Source organism: Eutrigla gurnardus, assembly GCF_963514095.1.
Source record: "Eutrigla gurnardus genome assembly, chromosome: 18".
Classification (NCBI taxonomy): Eukaryota; Metazoa; Chordata; class Actinopteri; order Perciformes; family Triglidae; genus Eutrigla; species Eutrigla gurnardus.
The window spans coordinates 14,924,634-14,943,733 of record NC_139929.1 but is presented as its reverse complement, the minus strand read 5'-3'; the positions used below and the strand labels follow the sequence as shown (position 1 = coordinate 14,943,733).

At 44.9% G+C, this 19,100-nt stretch overlaps 1 protein-coding gene and 1 long non-coding RNA gene across 4 annotated transcripts; one reads left to right on the top strand and one right to left on the bottom strand.

Annotated features, from left to right (window-relative positions):
• Positions 1-304: 304 nt before the first annotated feature.
• On the bottom strand, positions 305-6,810 carry LOC311029268 (leukocyte elastase inhibitor-like). 3 transcript variants are annotated; one of them, XM_084034336.1, is made up of 11 exons: positions 6,664-6,706; positions 6,492-6,567; positions 5,873-6,054; positions 4,452-4,562; positions 3,497-3,637; positions 3,119-3,236; positions 1,907-2,049; positions 1,726-1,803; positions 1,210-1,299; positions 956-1,136; positions 305-715 (listed from the first exon to the last, which is right to left on the bottom strand). In XM_084034336.1, exons 3-11 carry the CDS (start codon positions 6,047-6,049, stop codon positions 486-488), a joined length of 1,269 nt encoding a protein of 422 aa, XP_083890462.1. In that variant the 5' UTR covers positions 6,050-6,054; positions 6,492-6,567; positions 6,664-6,706; the 3' UTR covers positions 305-485. The 3 variants fall into 3 exon arrangements, with proteins under 3 accessions (XP_083890462.1, XP_083890461.1, XP_083890463.1); XM_084034335.1 differs by lacking the exon at positions 6,492-6,567 and having other exon boundaries at positions 6,664-6,810; XM_084034337.1 differs by lacking the exons at positions 4,452-4,562; positions 6,492-6,567 and having other exon boundaries at positions 6,664-6,810.
• A 3,127-nt stretch (positions 6,811-9,937) lies between these two features.
• LOC311029274 lies at positions 9,938-12,069 on the top strand. The gene is made up of 3 exons (XR_014598865.1): positions 9,938-11,063; positions 11,234-11,384; positions 11,625-12,069. It is a non-coding gene; the product is annotated as an uncharacterized lncRNA (long non-coding RNA).
• Positions 12,070-19,100: the final 7,031 nt, after the last annotated feature.

The following is a 19,100-nucleotide window of genomic DNA, read 5'->3' as shown; positions in this document are numbered from 1 at the left end:
ATCATGGTTGCAAAGAAGGAGGTTAGTGACACACCTTGTGTCTGCTTTTCCACCTCGCTGTTAATCTTGTCTCTAGTCTTGTGTCTAAATCTAACTAATCTACTAAATTAAATACTAAACTAAATGACCATCTCATTCTGTGCATTTATATTACAGCCAGCATATCTTAAAAACGTCCTTACTTAACTTTACTTAGGCCTACGTCACAGGTCACTTCCTGGGTCTGTTTGTGCTCCCTAAGTGTATTTACAACCAACTCTGTATCCTATTATAAAACAAGGACTTATAAAATATGACAAAGAGATTCATATCACCCTTTATTCTGTTCAAGCAAGGCAGACAGTTGTATCCAGTGGCAGCAAAAAAAAAACACATTGAATTGCACTTTGAATGGTGAGAATCAAATAGGTGTTTCAGTGTTTAAACATAACATAGTCTCAGGGTCTGTCACTTTGGTTTACTCAGTACAGGGTGCACAGTAGTGCTCACTCAGGGAAGCAGTATCGGCCAGCAAAGAGAATGCTCATGGAGGGGTTGTGTCGGATGAAGAAGAGGAAGGGGTGGTCTGCGATGAATCTGGGAGGATTCAGGATTAAACTATTCCCCGCGATGATAGCAGCAGAGGCCCCAGCAGCCTTTGTTCCCTCCTCGTTGACCTCCACGAAAGCCTTGTGGATGACCTTTGACAGCACCAGGTCGTTTGCCGGGGACATGCCTGTCAGCAGAGGAGAGAGGGTCCGCTGCTTTACCATCCCCGCTTAATCAGTGAAGCAGACTGTCTTGTGTTTGTGCAGAGCATGTTGTTTGAATTTCAAGTGCAACCTTTTGGGTTTTGAAAGATCATTTAATGATGTTTCTATATATTTGGGATATAAAGGGGATCATTTCATTTATCTATTAGGTATGTTGAGCTCCAGACATAATTATGTACATACATTTATGGCACATGTCTCACCAGAAAAGTTACTCCTTTCATCACTAAAAGCGTCCACCATGCCCATGCTGATCAGAATCTTTTTCAGGTCATACATCTCCACCATCTTGAATCGAGGAAGCCCAACCTCAATCTCTGCTTCACCCATCATGTCTGGACGAGTCCACTCCACGAATTTATTATAGGTCAGCTCCCTCTCCAGCTAATGTGGATACAACAGCAGTATTAGTCTGTCTGTATGAAATGTGTGTTATGTATGTGAATAGGTGTGCTACCTTCTCCAAGCCTGTTGTGTCGTCATCTATCTCATTGGGCAGGAAGATGAGCATGCTGAGATCCTTCCCTACGTAGGGCATCTCCAGGATCTGTATGAATAAATTCCGCTTTTCATAATATTATCTTATTATCTTAATAAAACACAAGTCTGATGGTTTCATTCGTTGTCAAAGTGGAACCAATTGTTCTTTGGATCAGGATAAATCTGTCCAGTATATGTAATTAAAATAATGTTCTTACCTGTAGCACTTTGATCATAGCACTGTTCTACTTAAGGTAGCCTTGCTGAACATCTTACTCAGATGAGGACCTAACACTTGTTTCTATTTTTTCACTCTAACATTATCGGCAATGATATGTTGTGGTTTCTTTCTTTCACCAAATGGTATTATTGTAAGTCGATTTGGACAAAAGCGTCTGCTTGCCCTAAATGTAAATGTAAATCCGTTCATAAACTACACTAGCAGACAAACAGACATTGGCAAAACCACACCGTTGAAAAAAATGAACATTACCTGACAATTGACCTCAGGAATGTAGCGGTGATGGAACTCACTTTTCTGGTGCATCATCTTCACCGCCTTAGTGTCTTTCTAAAGGCAGCAGCAAACAGAACAAGCACAACATGTCAGATACAGTAGTGTATATGATTATTATATTATGGTGTTCCCCGATCCACTGCTGTTGCAGTGATACCTTGTTAATTCTAAAGTGAGCATCAGCAGTTTGATTCTCCTTGAACTGTTTTTTCCAGTTGCCTTTGAAGTAGATGGCATTGACTAATACCAGCCTGGTCGAGTTGTCCAGCACATTAGGGACCAGCAAGTCCTTGATTTTATCTGAGGAGCGGTGAAGAGAAAAGACATGGTCGTTAAGAGAGAGACAAAGACACAGACATAGCTCTATGTTTTCATCCAGAGCTCAGGAAAATGAGAGATGTACAAAAAAACGAGTAACATATAGCGCTTAAATGTAAACTCAGAAAACAAATTGAAAAGTAGAAAATAAATGATGAAGAACTTACTTGTCTAATCTCAGTGAGAATGCTACATATCTAACCAGAGTTGTATGTACTCTCATTGGATTTTGAGAAGTATTGCAATGGCTGTGATGGGAATGTTTAACTTAGCAGTTTATTATAGGTTAATTAGTAGGTTGAGTAGCTTCGACTTATAATATTCCAGTGTCATGAGGTTACCTGTACTTGCACTTATGTCACATCAAATCAAATCAATCAAATCAAACTTTATTTATAGAGCACATTTTTCACGACCAATGGTTGACCAAAGTGCTGTACAGTTCAGTAAAAACAAATACAATACAATACAATGAGAATAATAAAAATAAATAAAAATATACACAAAATACAGTAGACGGGTGTCATGCTCAGCCTCAGCCTGAATTAAAAGCCATGGAGAACAGGTGGGTCTTCAATAGGGACTTAAAAACCTCTAGGGTCTGGGCTGATTTAATATGCCAAGGCAAGCTATTCCAGAGCCTCGGGGCAGCTGCAGCAAAGGCTCGGTCCCCTCTGGTTTTTAGTCTGGTCCTGGGGACTTTCAGGAGCAGTTGATCTGCCGACCTCAGTGCTCTGGCTGGATACATATTACATGAGCTGTAGAATGGACCTCCTGACACCAGTACAGATGGCAAGTCAACATGGACCTACAGACATCAATGAGTGGTTCGTCCATCCACATCTTTATTTCTCACCAGGAAATCATACGCTGATTTCCACCACAATGGCTTTAAAGGTTCAACTAAAAATGTAAAATATAATGCCAAACGAAGAGTTGGAAGATGGCAGACTCAGGTTGCTCAACTCAAAATACAATTTTTTTTTTCATGATATGGAAAAGCCTCGACCCTAGATGTAGTTCCCAAACTATATAATAATGTGAGTTCTACCTTCTGTCTGCTTCTCCACCCAGGTGTTGATGTTGATCCTGGCCTCCTCCGCGCTGTTTCTGAAGTCCACAGTCTCCAGCTCAGCGTTGTAGAACTTTCTGGTTTGTGCTAAGAAATCCTGGAATCATCAACGTCACATTTACCGATTCTGATCACCCAATCAAAATAATCCCTTCGCTAAACTCTAGTTTGTGGAATTAAAAGCCAGAAAAAGTAGTGTAATGCTCACATGCTTGTATTCTGACCTACTGTCCATTCCTTCATTCATCATTCCTTCTTACAAACTTACAGATTCCTATGTATGCTTCTCATTCACCCCGGCCTAAGAATATGTCAACAACAAAAAACACTCCTACTCATGAAGATGCTGAAACAAACCTCAACAAACTGGTATGACTGCTCTCCGTACAGTCTGTTGGCGATACTGAGGGCATACTGAGCATCGGCCTTGTTGAACTCTCTCAGGAGTTCAGCAAAGCTAGCATGGACATCATCCTGACAATCCTGGGTTTTCAGGGTCTGTGGACAAAGTAGGCAAGTGTTACAGAGATGCACTGAGCACATGATGGACCAGTCTATAATAAACATTATATTAGACTGCAGAGAACATGCAAGTAATTTACATTAATGCACAACATCCCAAAACGGACTGAAAATGATGGCAAAGGGCAAAGCAGCCATTCAATAGAAGACCGACGTGAAAAAAAGAACAAGGAACACTTTAACACCGACTTTAAAGAACCCATGGAAATGCCTTCCCAAGATTTTCCTGAAACCTTCACATGAACGCACACGCCATCCCTCCACCATGTTGGTATTTACATGGTTACCGCCAAAAACAAATGTCCAATCGTCCAAATCAGAAGACATGAGCCATCATTTTGGGTAGAAAGTCATAGTGATACTCCTTAAATGTGGTATTAACCACATACAAGAGTGCTATGAAGGTCAAAACACTAAGATAAAGCTATACATACAAAACAAAACTGTTTAATAAATGTCTACTTTTTTGAAAGTGAGAATTAAGTCTCACACTTTGGTTTCCTGCAGGTTCAAGAGATAAAAAGATTTCACTATAAAAACAAGACAGGACCACATTTCTGTGTATTATGTAATACTATTGGGCTTCAAGTTGACGGACACACCCACTAAACCTTCAGGAAACACCATTCAACTTGAGCGGCTCCCATGACTCCCTGGCATTGTCGTGTTTTCTCCCCCCAAAATTCTCTTTGACCAGCAGCTCTTTGTCTCCAAGGATCCCTCAGATGACACCAGACCGTAAGTTAAATGCCCCTCAGTTAGCTTATCATTCCTCTGGCTTTGTTACCACCTTCTGCAAAAATGGTGGCATTTTGGACGGGGCCTGCTGCTGCTGCATCATCATCTCCTCCATGTCTGCTCCTGTAAACTCTGGCTTCTCGGCCTCGGTGAAGCGGAGGACCTACAGTAGGGGTGCAACTGACTGTTAAGTGATGTGTGGGTTGAGTCGCGTTCTGCAGGCCTTGTGTGGTACATTATAGTGGTAGACCAATTAATGGCATTTTGAGATAATCGGCATCGGCCAATGCCTGCGCTCACGAGGCCGATAAACAGATCTAGTTATGCAAACAGACAATGCACATTTTAGATTTTCACATATTTTTCTGTGTTCAAGTGTTAAATAAATGTTAATTTAAGTTCCGAAATGTAGTGTCTCATTTCTTCTTATTATTAAATTGCTGTATTTTATCAGATGCAAAAAAAAACAAGGTTCAAGGTTCTTTATTTGTCACGTGCCCAGAGATACAACGTAAAACATGATAACAACCAAAACATGATATCGTTATTATAGATCGGCCATCGCTCGCCCTGCTCTCTAAATATCGGCATCAGCCAATGAAAAACCCATATCGGTCGACCGCTCGTACATTACCCTTAGATTGGGAAGACGTTTCAAACCCATCTCCAGCATAAAGCAATAGGGAGATGACCATCATATGTTGGCGGGAAGATAAATGACAAGTTCTCCAATCTTGGATTATGATATTGCTGCCCAACAGGTTATGTATGCACACATTTTTTTTAATCACCAGAACTCATGACACACCTTACAAAAAACTACCAGAAATCAGTTGGACTGTGGAACTACAAACTGTGTCCGGTAACTTTAGCACAGAGTCAGCATCCCACATTAACTGTGTTGACACTTATTGGTGTCAACACTTCCTCCCCATGCTTTCGGTCTTGCTTTATCTCTGGTGCAGCCTTGCTGAAGTCTTCCTGGCTGAAGCGCAATAGTTCTACCTTCTGGAACAATTCCAGCATTTATACTGGAGACACAATTCATTCATAACAGTAAGGAGCTGTGTCCACACTGCTTTGCACAGTGAACTCTTCTAAAAGGCCGCACATATAACACCAACGCTTCAAACAGCCTGCTAATAAACCGTCTGTCACTGCGTTAGTAGTCAGCAGGAAATAATGAGGACAAAATACTGGAACCTGCTGCTATCCTTATAACTCTTCTTCAATGAATAGCTTTAAAATACATGTTGTAGTCACTACCTTCTGTAATACTCTAATCTTCCACAATATTCTCATTTCAAATGACTGGAAGAAACGTGGTGGATTTAGGGTGAATTTAGGCTCTGCCCTTCAATCCTACAACCCCCCCTCGAAAGATCATTTAAGAAGACACAATCTGTGGAGATGCCCTTAATGAAGAGCATTTTTACTGTGTGAAACCTGTGTGTGAGAGAGAGAGTATTGTACCTCTGACATCTGTGAGTATGTGTTGCCTCTGGCCCCAAGCATCACCATAGCCAGAGCTGAAGAGATGCTGAAAGGGGAGAAGAAGACATTGGCGGTCTTGTCGTCATCTTCAAACTTTTTGAGCAAATCCAAAGCGAAGGTGGTGTTGGCCTTGGACAGAGGGGTTGCTGATGCCATTGTGCCTACAACGAATGGAGGGCAAAGCATTCATTATGACAGTACAAATTAAAATAATGTTTTTATCTCTTAAGCTGATATTCTCTTGTTGGGCCAAACTCCACTGAAAAATGTGTCAACTTATTATCTGAATATAAATTCCTGACAGACCATATTAAGACAATATCTACACCGGTAAGATTCAGCAAACAATAAATAGACTAAACACAGTTAACTCAATATGTTTTTTTTGTAATTGGTTCAATTTCCCTAAACTTTACCTAACTAAATATATTGTAAAAGATTGTAAATATATTCACAAAACATCATATTCAAGAAAGTATTATACTTCCGGATATTTCAGTTAAATAAGAACAGCTCAAATTGTTAATATCGCTCTCGGATAGCACAAGAAAACTACTTCTTACATACATATACTACAATAAGTAACATTGTACTGTACCCCTAACGCCAGAGTAGCAGGTGTAACGTCTGTCAAACCACGGGGACTTGTCAGCTGCAGGCCTGTCCCGGGTGACCTGCCAAGTAACTTACTGCTGAAACAGCCACTGTCCACAAAGTGAAATGTTAAAATCCCACCGGTTCTAACTGAATGAAAACCATTCTCTACTTACAGCCAGGGACTTGTCTTGTGTTGCTCAAGTGGTCGGAGTGTTCAGTCACAGGAAGACTTCTGCTTGAATCCTCGTTTTATTATTTACAAATTGGCTGACACGCCCCGACTGCGTGACGCAATGGAGGCGGCCTCTTAGATGGTACAGTCGACTTCATTTCGCTGGAAGTAACAAATAATTTCTCTGGCACTGCCAAATAAGTCCCATCCAATATGTCATCATAACAGGGCTCTCAAGTCCCACGCATTTCAAACTGTTGAAACGCTCACACGCCACACCTAGTATTTCTCACGCAGAGAAATTGCCAGGATTTTGTTGAGAAAACACAAATCATAAGTTATGATTATAACTATGGATCTATGAGCCCGAACGATGACCGTCACCACGGTCTTTACCTTGAATGATGAAATCCTTCAACCTATCCTCAAGACCTGTACACTGAAAAAAGTGTGACATCCAGTTGTTCATTCAAACTAATAACTGCCATTTAAAACAGGATAAAATTATTGATTTCATTGTGAAACTCATTCTGTTTGCATTTAGAGAGATCAAGTTTGATTTATCCTGAACTAAATATACATCTAAAGGACGCAAAACAAAGTTTTTGATTTCTCCCAAAACATTTTTTTTTGTCATGACCTGCAGGTAATATTTTAAGTTTGAGTCGAATGTGAATTGCACACTGCACAGTCAGAGCAAGGAAGTCCCTTATCTCTCGGCATGCTGGCCAGACGCACCGTTTGACGTGGATATCGTTTACGTCCTGGGTGGATTTAGTCCAAAAAATAAACGTAAGTAGCAAAGCAGTTGCTGATAATTAAAGTTTAAGTATTTTGTGTGTGTGCAGAGAACAGCTAAGCTGGCTAGCTAGCTTTGGCGGTGGCTAGCTACCATTTACCAGTAATGCTATGACCATAAATAATACATTTATTTGTGATGCGCTTTTACAAGTATCAGGACCGTGAAAGAAAGGAAATATAGTACGAGTGAAGCGGTGAGCCGGTAACAACCGGAGCCTCCAGCATTTTGTTAAACTGAGCAGGAGAGCCATTGTGGTGACCTGGGAAGCGGGTGTCAGCGGCGTATGCTAACCGCTACCCGAAGTTAGCATCGAGCTAGCTCAGTACAACGGCTCTCATACTTATTACCACTTGAGGCTTTAGTTATATACAGTCCGTCCGCGGGTCCAGCGCTACACTCGTACTGTATTTTTTATTTATTTATTTTTTTAGCGGTGCTGCTGTTACGGGAGACGTGCTAGCACTTGCTAATATCCGGGACAGCTAATTGGGCTAGTAGCCCTCCTACTCTGCGGCTGAGCTGTTGTTTGCTGGAGAGAAAACACCGGCTATCTCGCTCTCCACCCAGAAAGGTTTACTTTTTAGTTCTGTATTATATGGTCTTCACAGAGTAGTAATTGTTTATTTTATTTTATTTTATTTTGTATGCTTTCAGATCCACAAGGCTGCTCTCTTCAGTTCCCTGGCTGCAGCCTGTATCTTCATCCAACCTGCAGGTAATATATTGCATCTACACTGCACATCACCTTTTTAATCATTGCACAAATCACCCTGAATATTAGACCCTCACTCATCTATACATTTTCTTAGCAGCAAATGGACTACTGTATTTTTTTTTTATCTCTGTTGATTGAGCCAACACAAATCAGTATCACCTGTAAGGAAATTCACTATTTCTTCCTTTGTTTTTTCAGTTATCGGATGTGGAAATGCAAAGACTGCAATCCCCATCCGTGCATCCATGCAAATTGTCCCTGTTCGTCCAAGACATGGGATGGTTGACAAACATCTTACTAGGAATCATCCTTCTTAGGACTCCACTCAAAAGGTCTCTTCAATCAACTGCTACGTTTGTGAAAACAATCCGTTTTCAACAGAGTAGGATTTTTTTCTAATAATAATGTTATGGTAATGTTAATGAGATACAAAGCCACTTTTATTAAGAAGTTCCAGATAAAAGAAGCTCCTTCTCCTGTTCTTTGATGAAACACTCCAGAGTAAAATAAACTGAATTCTGTACCCTTTCGATACCGTAGCCAGCACCCATGGGTCTGACACTTTTTCGACCCAGCTGGGGTCGAAAAAGCTGGGAGTGAGCTTCGACGGCCATCCCCACACCCCTGGGGGTTACCCCCACGAGGCCCTGAACCCCTGGGGGGGGGGCTTCCTCTGGGTTACATCCCTAGCAGGAGGACCGGGTCGAAACCCCCACTAGGGGCCGAGAAACCTGCATTCTGCCGCCTACCATAATCCCAATGGGCCCCAGAGGGTTGGTGTGGAGGCTGGGAGCCCCTTGGCTTATACCTGGAAACTGCGGTCCTGCCAAATGTGCGCTGGACACAATCTCATGTTTGGCGAGACTGTTCAGCTCTATCCAACAACCCCTGGGAGCCAGGATGAAACACCTGACCTGGCACAATTGGCATGTTTGTGAGCTATTTACGGATATTTTCCGGCAGAGACGTCTGTGCCAACCAAATCTGCCTCCGTGACATCATGGCAGATGACATGGCAGAACCAACATCCCTTGTTAGCTGGGAATGAATGGCAAGAGTGGAATCAGATTCATAGTGTCACGGTCCTCAGGATTGGCTGGTCGCCTAAGAGCTGCCAATAAAATGGCAAGTGCATTGCCTGACCGAGCAGCCCGTGTCACAGCACTGTACGTCCGACACACCAGCCTGTCGGTCTTGTCACACTCCTTTACTGGACAGCGTGGAGTAGCAGTCACACGCTCTGGGCACAGAGATGCTAAGGCTGCCATCTCCCGCTTGATTGGTGGCATATCCCCCATACCATTGTCTGGTGCATACTGGACCTTAGTGAGACTACAGCAGCCTGCATTGAATTGAGGGGCCCCACCAGGGGCGCTCCATGCCTTTCTGAGCATTTGCAAATAATTAGGGATGGGTAAAAATATCGATTCAGCAATGCATTGCGATTCTTTTCCCCGCAATTCAATATCGATTCAGCAATTTTCTGAATCGATTCAAGCCCCTGGCCAGTGGGGGCGCTGTGACCAACACCCTCGTGTGATTCGCGCTGTACGGACGGGGGCCGCACTAGACCAAACCATAACAATATGGCGACCGGAGTGAGTAGCAGCAGCGTTAAGCCACCGCCTTCAAACCTGAAATCTGACGTGTGGATTCATTTTGTATTCCCATGTAAACCTGGAACACAGGAGAGGGATAAATCTAAGGTGTTGTGTAAACTTTGCCAGGCAGTTCTAAAATATTGTAGCAATACGACAAACCTACGAAACCACCTGAGCCGACACCATGCAGACGTTCTGCAGCAACCCGTGGCTAAATCCGCGGATTCTAAGCAAGCGCTACTCGACCGATCATTTATGTGCAAACTGGCGCCAGCTTCTGTCCGGGCACAGAAGATAACAGAGTCGGTGGCTGTCTTCATATGCAAGGACCTGCGGCCGTACAGTGTCGTTGAAAACGAGGGTTTTAAGAAGATGGTACACACGCTCGAACCACGATATGCCATACCAACACGCAAACACATGACAGAAGTCGCCATCCCGAAGCTGTACGAAGAGAAAAAGTCCGCGGTTTTGGAGTTGTTGAAATCGACAGAGAGAGTGGCTCTTACATGTGATGGTTGGACGTCGAGAGCGACGGACTCCTACGTAACTATTACCTCTCATTTCATTTCTAATGAGTGGGCACTAGTGTCAAATGTCCTGCAGACTAGAGCCCTGCACGAAAGCCACAGCGGGAGCAATATAGCAAACCTGTTGAAGGAGGCAATGAACGAATGGGGGTTAGTGGATAAAGTGCCGGCAATCGTCACAGATAATGCTGCAAACATGCTGCTTGCTGTCAGTCTCATTGAGTGTTTGCATGTTGGCTGCTTTGCCCACGTACTCAATTTAGCTTCTCAGGCTGCTCTTAAAATCCCTGTCGTCTCGCGGCTTCTCGGCAGAGTGAGGCGCATCTCCACTTTTTTCCACCGAAGCACGCTAGCCAGTCATGCACTCAAGAGAAAACAGAAGTTGCTGGATCTCCCACAGCATAAACTAGTGACTGATGTACCAACGCGTTGGAACAGCGCATTAGAAATGCTGGAAAGATTTTTGGAGCAGCAGCCAGCTGTGTCCGCTGCACTACTTTCCCCTGAAGTACGAAAACAGGAAAAGGATCTGTGCACCCTTACAGAGGCAGACATTACAGCAGCAGAGGACGTTGCACAGGCTCTGAAGCCACTGAAGAAAGCCACCTTGGTGATGTCTCAGGAAGCTACCCCTACTCTTTCTGTCATCGCACCCCTTAGGGCAAAACTTCTGGAGGAAATGCAACTGACCCCCAGTGACTCTGGGATGGTGAAGGAGATTAAATCTGCGGTGCACCGGGATCTCCAGAAAAGGTATTTTTTGTTCTACATTATCATCACATTGTTAGGCCTGTTTTATTCGGTTTGTTGGTTTTTTTACAGTAACTATACACTACAAACTAATTTTCATTAGAATTTCATGATTATGTGGGGAAAAAAGATTTATTATAATGTGAATTAATTCATTTTAATTTATTTAAAAGGTACATGGGCCTGAAGGACGAACTCCTCCTAGCTTCAGCTGTGGACCCACGCTTCAAGGCCCTGCCTTTTCTGTCTGATGATGATGAGCGTGAGGAAATCTTTGCCAATCTCACCACTATCACTGATGCATTAGCAACTGAGAAGGGCTCTGTAAGTACAAATTTATATTGAATGAAGATACTGACTGTGTGTGCAACTGTGCACACAGAATATTTTTGTTTTGTTGTCTTATGCAGTCAGGTCTGGAATTATTTGAACGCTGGTACATTTTATTTTATATATAATTTTACTTCTATCATACACTCCCACAATGGATTTGAAACTAACGTGTAACTATTGAAATACAAAGCTTTTCTTTTCTTTAATGTGATTTATTTACTTTCACAACAGGGTGGGCCAATAACTGCAGCAGACAGTGAGGGAGGTGAAGTGCTGGAGCAGCAGGCAGAGCCAGCTGATGACTCTGGACCACCATCAAAGAAAGCAAGGGACTCCTGTGCTTTGGCTGATCTCCTGGGGAACACATATGCTCCAGTAGCAGTGTCCAGAAACACAAGTGACAAAGCTTTAGATGAGGTGATGAGGTACAAAGAGGTAAAGCCACTGCCACTCTCCACCAATCCACTCAACTGGTGGAGAGAACATGAGGGGGAATTCCCCCTTTTGTCATGCCAAGCAAAACGATACCTATGTATCCCAGGAACTAGTGTACCAGCTGAGAGAATCTTTTCCACAGCTGGTGATATTGTCACGGCCAAGCGAAGTGCACTTAATCCAGAACATGTAGACCAGCTGATTTTCTTAAACAAAAATCTACATGTGCACATCTAGTTTGTAACCAGAAGGCACCTGGTTATTTTGTGTTGATGATAAGTTGATGATGCTTTAAGTTTACATAGGCCTACATTACATTACATGTAATACAGCACTGTCATGTTCTATTTGTTTACTTTTGCACACCTTAAACTGGTATTGTTGTGCTGATGTTTTATTTGTACACATCTAGTTTGTAACCAGAAGGCACCTGGTTCTTTTGTGTTGATGATAAGTTGATGATGCTTTAAGTTTACATAGGCCTACATTACATTACATGTAATACAGCACTGTCATGACTCATGTTCTATTTGTTTACTTTTGCACACCTTAAACTGGTATTGTTGTGCTGATGTTTTATTTGTACACATCTAGTTTGTAACCAGAAGGCACCTGGTTCTTATGCCTTATTGTTTAAGGATGTCATGTGAGCTCAGAAAGAAATGCAGTTTCAAAGCGGAAAGAAATACATAATTTAAGTTATGCACTTTAGTTCAGTGTTAATACAGCACTGTCATTTTTTTTATACTTTTGTACGCACCATGTGTACTAGTATTACTGAGCTGATGTTTTATTACTCAAAATGTTACGTTATGTCATGCCATGAGTTATACCACGGCTGTTCATAAGGCATGTGAAACGAAATAAATTATTTGAAAAAATGATCTGGTACTCTTACTTTTGTATTTCTACTTGATACTGAATCGATATCGAAGCATTTCAATCAATATCGAATCGAATCGATATCGAATCGAATCGTGACCCAACGAATCGAAATCGAATCGAATCGTGAGATTCTAAACGATACCCAGCCCTACAAATAATCCTCAGCCACAGGAACAGACACTGCTTGCTGGGGCCGAGAGATGCCTGCCCACACCCCATCCACTGGAGCAGGAGCCTCAGGTGGGACATTATGTCCCACAATCTTTGCTGCATTCATCACTTGGAGATGATGTCCATGGTAGAGGGTTCACTTTCAACCATGTTGCTGAGATTGGACCTCCCCTCAACTTGTGAGGAATTAAACTGATCTGACTCAGCTGCTGCATCAGACTGTCCACTACCTCCAAAAGGGGAAGCTGGTGCAAAGAGAGAGAGAACATCAGGATGATAACTGTTCCCCTGTTGATAGGGAGGTAACCTGTCAGGAGAGGAACCCCTTGAGTGTCCTGGCTCCGACGCGATCCTTGTCTCAGGACGCTGGGCCTCAATTCTACTCAGACAAACCACGTATGGCAGCTAGGATTCGAGTCTGAGTGTCAGGCTGCTGGCTCTGGTCATCCAAGTCCTTTTCGGCATAAGCTGGGCTATGCGAAGGCTGGTGAGCATGTCTCTTACCCATGCCGCGCCTCTGCCTATGGTCAGGCGTGCGCTCATGTCTGCGCTTCCGGGAATGCTTCCAGGAATGCTTCCAGGAATGTTTCCTGGCAATGCGTCCGCCTTCACTCAGTGGAGGCTGCACTGCCCCGGACAGATTGCTCTGTTCGCCTGGCTCTCCGGATGTGCTCCTCCACAGACAGTTCGACTGCCGCCGAACAGGGGTTCTCAATGTCCTCCACCAAATGTGCCATGCCCAAGCAAGAGGGGCATTCATGGTGGCTGTGACAGTTTGACCACTGTCCCTGGCTGTTTAGCTGCCTATCGGTGGCGCGCATTGATGGATGGTGTCAGGAAACACCTGCTGCCACTTAGTGGCCCAAATTGGGCCAAACCATTTTCCCTTGTGTCAAAGGGGGACACTGGACATTGACATTGGACATTAATGAGCGACAGGCCTAAATACACTAGTGAAAATCACTAATCTACAAAATGAAGTGAACTTTAACATGCATGCTGTACTTTTGATGAGTTTATTCATGGTTGACTTGCAAAATGCCACAGTGTTATAATCCCCCTGTTGATTGGGCCTGTCTAGTGGGAGGGGCCATGGGGTATAAAAGGGGTGAGCTGCTGTCCTTCGGACAGTCTGCTGTATGCTGTTGCCAGAAGAGGTTGTCTGTGTTGAGCAGGGTGCTCAGCTCTCCACGAGATGCTAAATATCTACTGAGATATTTGGGTGTTGGCCTCCTCTGTATGTTTTGGCACTTATCTGACACTTTGGGGGAATAAATGTTGTTGAAAACCGATTTGCAACTGTGTGCCTTGCCATCCTTTGGGTTTGAAAGTCCGGTGTATTGAGGTTACATTACCTTCACCCGAGGCGGGGTGTGACAATTGGTGGCAGTGGTGGGATGGCAGGCCACAGAGGTTTTAACAAGCCTGGCAGAGGCAGAGCGAGGAGTGGGTTACGATCCCAAGTGTCAGTGCTAGCAATTACAGAGGAGGCTGAAGAGGTGGCCAATCCGAGGGCCATGGCTATGGAGCTGGAAGGGGCGGCGGCCATTGTTGAGGATCGTGAAGGATTTGGATGGAATACCGAGGAGTCTGAAGAAGATGTTCAAAGTTATGAGAACTCGGGGGCTAGGCCTAAGCGGGACAAAAAGGGGTCTAGAAAGGCTAGGTGGTCTGCTGAGCCACCGGGGCCTGCAACAATGCCAGGTGAACCTACACTGGTTGACATGTTCAAAAACTTTTTGATTGGCCAGCAACGTAGGGAGGGTGTATTGGTCCGTGAAATTCAGCAGTTAAAAACTGCCATTACAGTGCCTAACATAACTCTGTTAGCCAAAATGCTAACCCTCCTCTTAACCTTCCTTCTGATGGTAGTCTTCGTGTGCAGACGCCCACAGCCATTCCCAGATCTCAAGCTTCAACACCAAATCCTCCTCCGTCTCCGTCCAGAGATTCTTCCAACACACCTCTGCGTCCAGGGCCAAAGATGCTTCCTTTCCAAGAGGGAGAGGACCTTGAGAACTTTCTTGTGCGCTTTGAGCGGATCGCTCGCACCTGGGGCTGGCCTCCGTCTGAATGGGCTTGTCGGCTCATTCCTCTCTTGACAGGTAAAGCCCTGGATGCCTACTCCGCGATGGAGGAAGACGACTCCAACGTCTACGCTAGCCTTAAAGAAGCACTCCTTGCAAAATTCGACATCTCTCCTGAGACATACAGACTTCAGTTCCGGTCAACCTACATTCCCCCTGGTGAATCTCCCAGGGAGACTTATAACAGACTCAAAGGACTCTACAGAAGATGGATCAAGCCAGAGCAGCGGTCCAAAGATGACATCGCCGAGCTTGTCATTCTTGAGCAAATGCTGCGCATGCTTCCCAACGAAATGAAGACCTGGGTCAAGGAACACGAGCCAGAAGATGGACTTACTGCGGCTAAGCTTGCAGGCCAGTACTTGAATGCTCGCAAAGGTCTCAGAACGCCAAGGCAACAGAATACCCGAGTAGGAGCCCAAGGGGCAGCTGACGTGTCTCACAAAGGAGGTGAGCACAGAGCCAGTGGACCCGTGAGTGTTCCAGGCACCTTTGGGGAGAAAGGATTCTCGAGACCGGGTCCAGTGAAGGATCTCATCTGCTTCCACTGTCAACAGCCAGGGCATTGGGCCTCAGTCTGTCCTTTGAAAGGGCCCAAACTGTCCAGCTTCTGTCATGTGCCGCATACATCTCACCCAGCTTCAGTTGTGGCACCGTTCCGAGCACCAGATCCTGAACCTGATACTGAGCCTATCATGATCCCAGCTCGTGTTAACGGTCGTCAAGTGCAAGCATTACTTGACACAGGTAGCTCTATGACACTGCTTAACCATTCCTTTGTCTTGCTTGGCAATCTTGACTATCGGCATGCCACAGCCATACAGTGTGTCCATGGTGATCAAAGAAGATATCCAGTGACTGATGTGACCGTCGTCATTGAAGACCAGGCTTTCTTGCTCCGGGTGGGGGTTCTTGAAGACATGCCCCATGACATGATCTTAGGCAGAGACTTTCCCATTCTCCATGACCTTGTGCATCAGGCATGCCAGAAGCGGGTGAATTCCAATTCAACCCCAGCCATTCAAGAGGCTAATCCAGTACTTACCCGTTCCCAGGTATACCACATCAACCTTCTAAAGGAATGGAAGGAGAGGAAAGGATCTGTGGAAGGAACTGACGTCCAGGACAGTCGAGGACTTACTCGGAACAAGGAGTTACGAGTGGAAAAGGTGATGCTGGCACGGGAAGTGGAAATGGAGGATGCCGAAGAGGATACAGATCTAGCCATGCTTACTACATCACAGCAACCTGACGTGAGTCACTTGCATGAACAACCCGCCCTTGAACTCTTGCAGGTGTGTGAGGAGTTCCCAGACCTTTTCAGTGGAAAGCCCGGGAAAACTCCACTAATCGAGCATGTCATTCGGTTAAAGAACCCTACCCCTATCCGTCAACGCCCATACAGGGTGCCTGAGCGAATGACGGAACCCCTCAACAATGAGATACAAACCATGCTGGATCTAGGAGTGATCGAACCCTCAGACAGTGAGTGGTGTAATCCCATTGTTCTTGTTCCAAAGAAGGACAACACTATACGACTCTGTAATGACCTACGAAAAGTGAATGCAGTTTCTAAATTCGATGCTTATCCTATGCCACGAATTGATGAACTCCTTGAGAAGCTTGGCAAAGCTGTGTTCATTACCACCCTTGACCTGTGTAAAGGATATTGGCAAGTGCCTTTGGAGAAGGAATCAAGGGAGTACACTGCCTTCCGTGGCCCAAAGGGTCTCTATCATTACACAGTCATGCCTTTCGGACTCCATGGAGCCCCTGCCACTTTTCAGCGGCTTATGGATCGAGCGCTGCAGGGATGTGCCCAGTTTTCCGCTGCGTATCTTGATGACGTGGTGGTCTTTAGTACTTCCTGGGAAGACCATCTTATTCACCTGCGTCAGATCTTGCTCCGGATCCATTCCGCTGGCCTCACACTTAACACCCAGAAATGTGAGTGGGCCAAAACGGAGGTTTGTTATCTGGGCTACCATCTTGGCAATGGCCAAATACGTCCTCAGGTGGACAAGGTGAAGGCAATCCGAGACAGTCCTAGACCACGGACAAAGAAGCAAGTCCGGTCATTCTTGGGGCTTTCTGGCAGGTACAGGAGATTTGTGCCACATTTCTCTACCATCACGGCTCCTCTTGTAGATCTGACTACCAAAGCATCCCCTAATCCGGTGAAATGGTCAGAAAGATGTGAAACTGCCTTCTCCAATGTCAAAGCCATCTTGTGCTCTTCGCCGGTCTTGCAAAGTCCTGACTTTAACCAAAGATTCCTTGTTCAAGTCGATGCCTCTGGAGTGGGCCTTGGAGCCTTCCTAGCACAAGGAAAGGAGGGTGAGGAATGCCCTCTTCTCTATTTGAGCTGTAAACTGCATCCCAGAGAAACTAGGTACTCTGCAATTGAAAAGGAATGCCTTGCCATCAAGTGGGCATTGGACAGCCTTCGGTATTATCTTCTTGGACGGACCTTTGATTTGGAAACGGACCACCGGGCATTGAGCTGGATCAACTCCATGAGGGATAAGAACTCCCGTGTCACCAGATGGTACTTGGCATTACAGCCGTATTGCTTCAATATTACTCACAGAGCTGGAAAAACGAACTTGCTTGCCGATTACCTGTCCCGCCTTCCTGAACTTGCAGTTCCTGGAGAGGAGGGAGGTGATGTGACAGTTTGACCACTGTCCCTGGCTGTTTAGCTGCCTATCGGTGGCGCGCATTGATGGATGGTGTCAGGAAACACCTGCTGCCACTTAGTGGCCCAAATTGGGCCAAACCATTTTCCCTTGTGTCAAAGGGGGACACTGGACATTGACATTGGACATTAATGAGCGACAGGCCTAAATACACTAGTGAAAATCACTAATCTACAAAATGAAGTGAACTTTAACATGCATGCTGTACTTTTGATGAGTTTATTCATGGTTGACTTGCAAAATGCCACAGTGTTATAATCCCCCTGTTGATTGGGCCTGTCTAGTGGGAGGGGCCATGGGGTATAAAAGGGGTGAGCTGCTGTCCTTCGGACAGTCTGCTGTATGCTGTTGCCAGAAGAGGTTGTCTGTGTTGAGCAGGGTGCTCAGCTCTCCACGAGATGCTAAATATCTACTGAGATATTTGGGTGTTGGCCTCCTCTGTATGTTTTGGCACTTATCTGACACTTTGGGGGAATAAATGTTGTTGAAAACCGATTTGCAACTGTGTGCCTTGCCATCCTTTGGGTTTGAAAGTCCGGTGTATTGAGTTTACATTACCTTCACCCGAGGCGGGGTGTGACAGTGGCCATCAGAGGGGTCCATAGCACCCCGACAAAATCGACAGGAATGTGAGGCCATCACTCTGTTGTGGTTTTGTATAAAAAAAAATATATATAGACAAACAGTGGTGCCCAACAGCCACGGATAGATGAAAAAGGGCTAACTGATACTAAGGCTGCCCTAAGCTGGCCACAATCATCCATCCATCCATCCATTGTCTACCACTTATCCTGTATTCAGGGTCGCGGGGGGGCTGGAGCCGATCCCAGCTATCATTGGGCGAAGGCAGGGTACACCCTGGACAGGACGCCAGTCTATCACAGGGCTAACATAGAGACAGACAACCATTCACACTAACATTCACACCTACGGGCAATTTAGAGTCTGGCCACAATCACTTAAATTAAAAAGGTGTGAGGGCACTCAAGCTTCCGGCCCTGTGAGAGTGGTTAGAGTAGTGGCTGTATTTGAAACCGCATACTACCGTATTGCCTACTACATACTGCGTTAGTATATACTGTATACTGCGTACTGAATGTGGGATTCAGTATGCTACTTCAGCAGACAGACGCCGTTCACACCGCAGTATGCAGTATGCAAGTTTCCCAGAATGCATTTCGTGGCGACCGGCAGCGTTAGAAATAAAACAAAGCTGTTTTATTTCCCGCTGTAGCGCTGTTATTATGTCACTTTATTACATTTTTATATTTTTTCATGCGAGAAAGTAACCGTTTAGATCCCCAATGTGCGGTTAGTTTACCCAAATGACGGCTGTTTAGTAATTTGCCTCGATGTTTTCGGAGAAGTGAAGCTCCGGAAGGAGCGGGTCGTCTCAGAGGCAGCTGCCCGTCTCCAGAGGTGTTCCGCCG

Coding starts and splice junctions, on each gene's coding strand:
- LOC311029268 (XM_084034335.1), bottom strand. CDS start 6,049: ATGGCATCAGCAACCCCTCTGTCCAAGGCCAACACCACCTTCGCTTTG. Junction 2,050..3,118: donor GGTGGAGAAGCAGACAGAAG/GTAGAACTCACA, acceptor ACCGCTCCTCAG/ATAAAATCAAGGACTTGCTG. Junction 1,804..1,906: donor CTCACTTTAGAATTAACAAG/GTATCACTGCAA, acceptor TGCTGCCTTTAG/AAAGACACTAAGGCGGTGAA.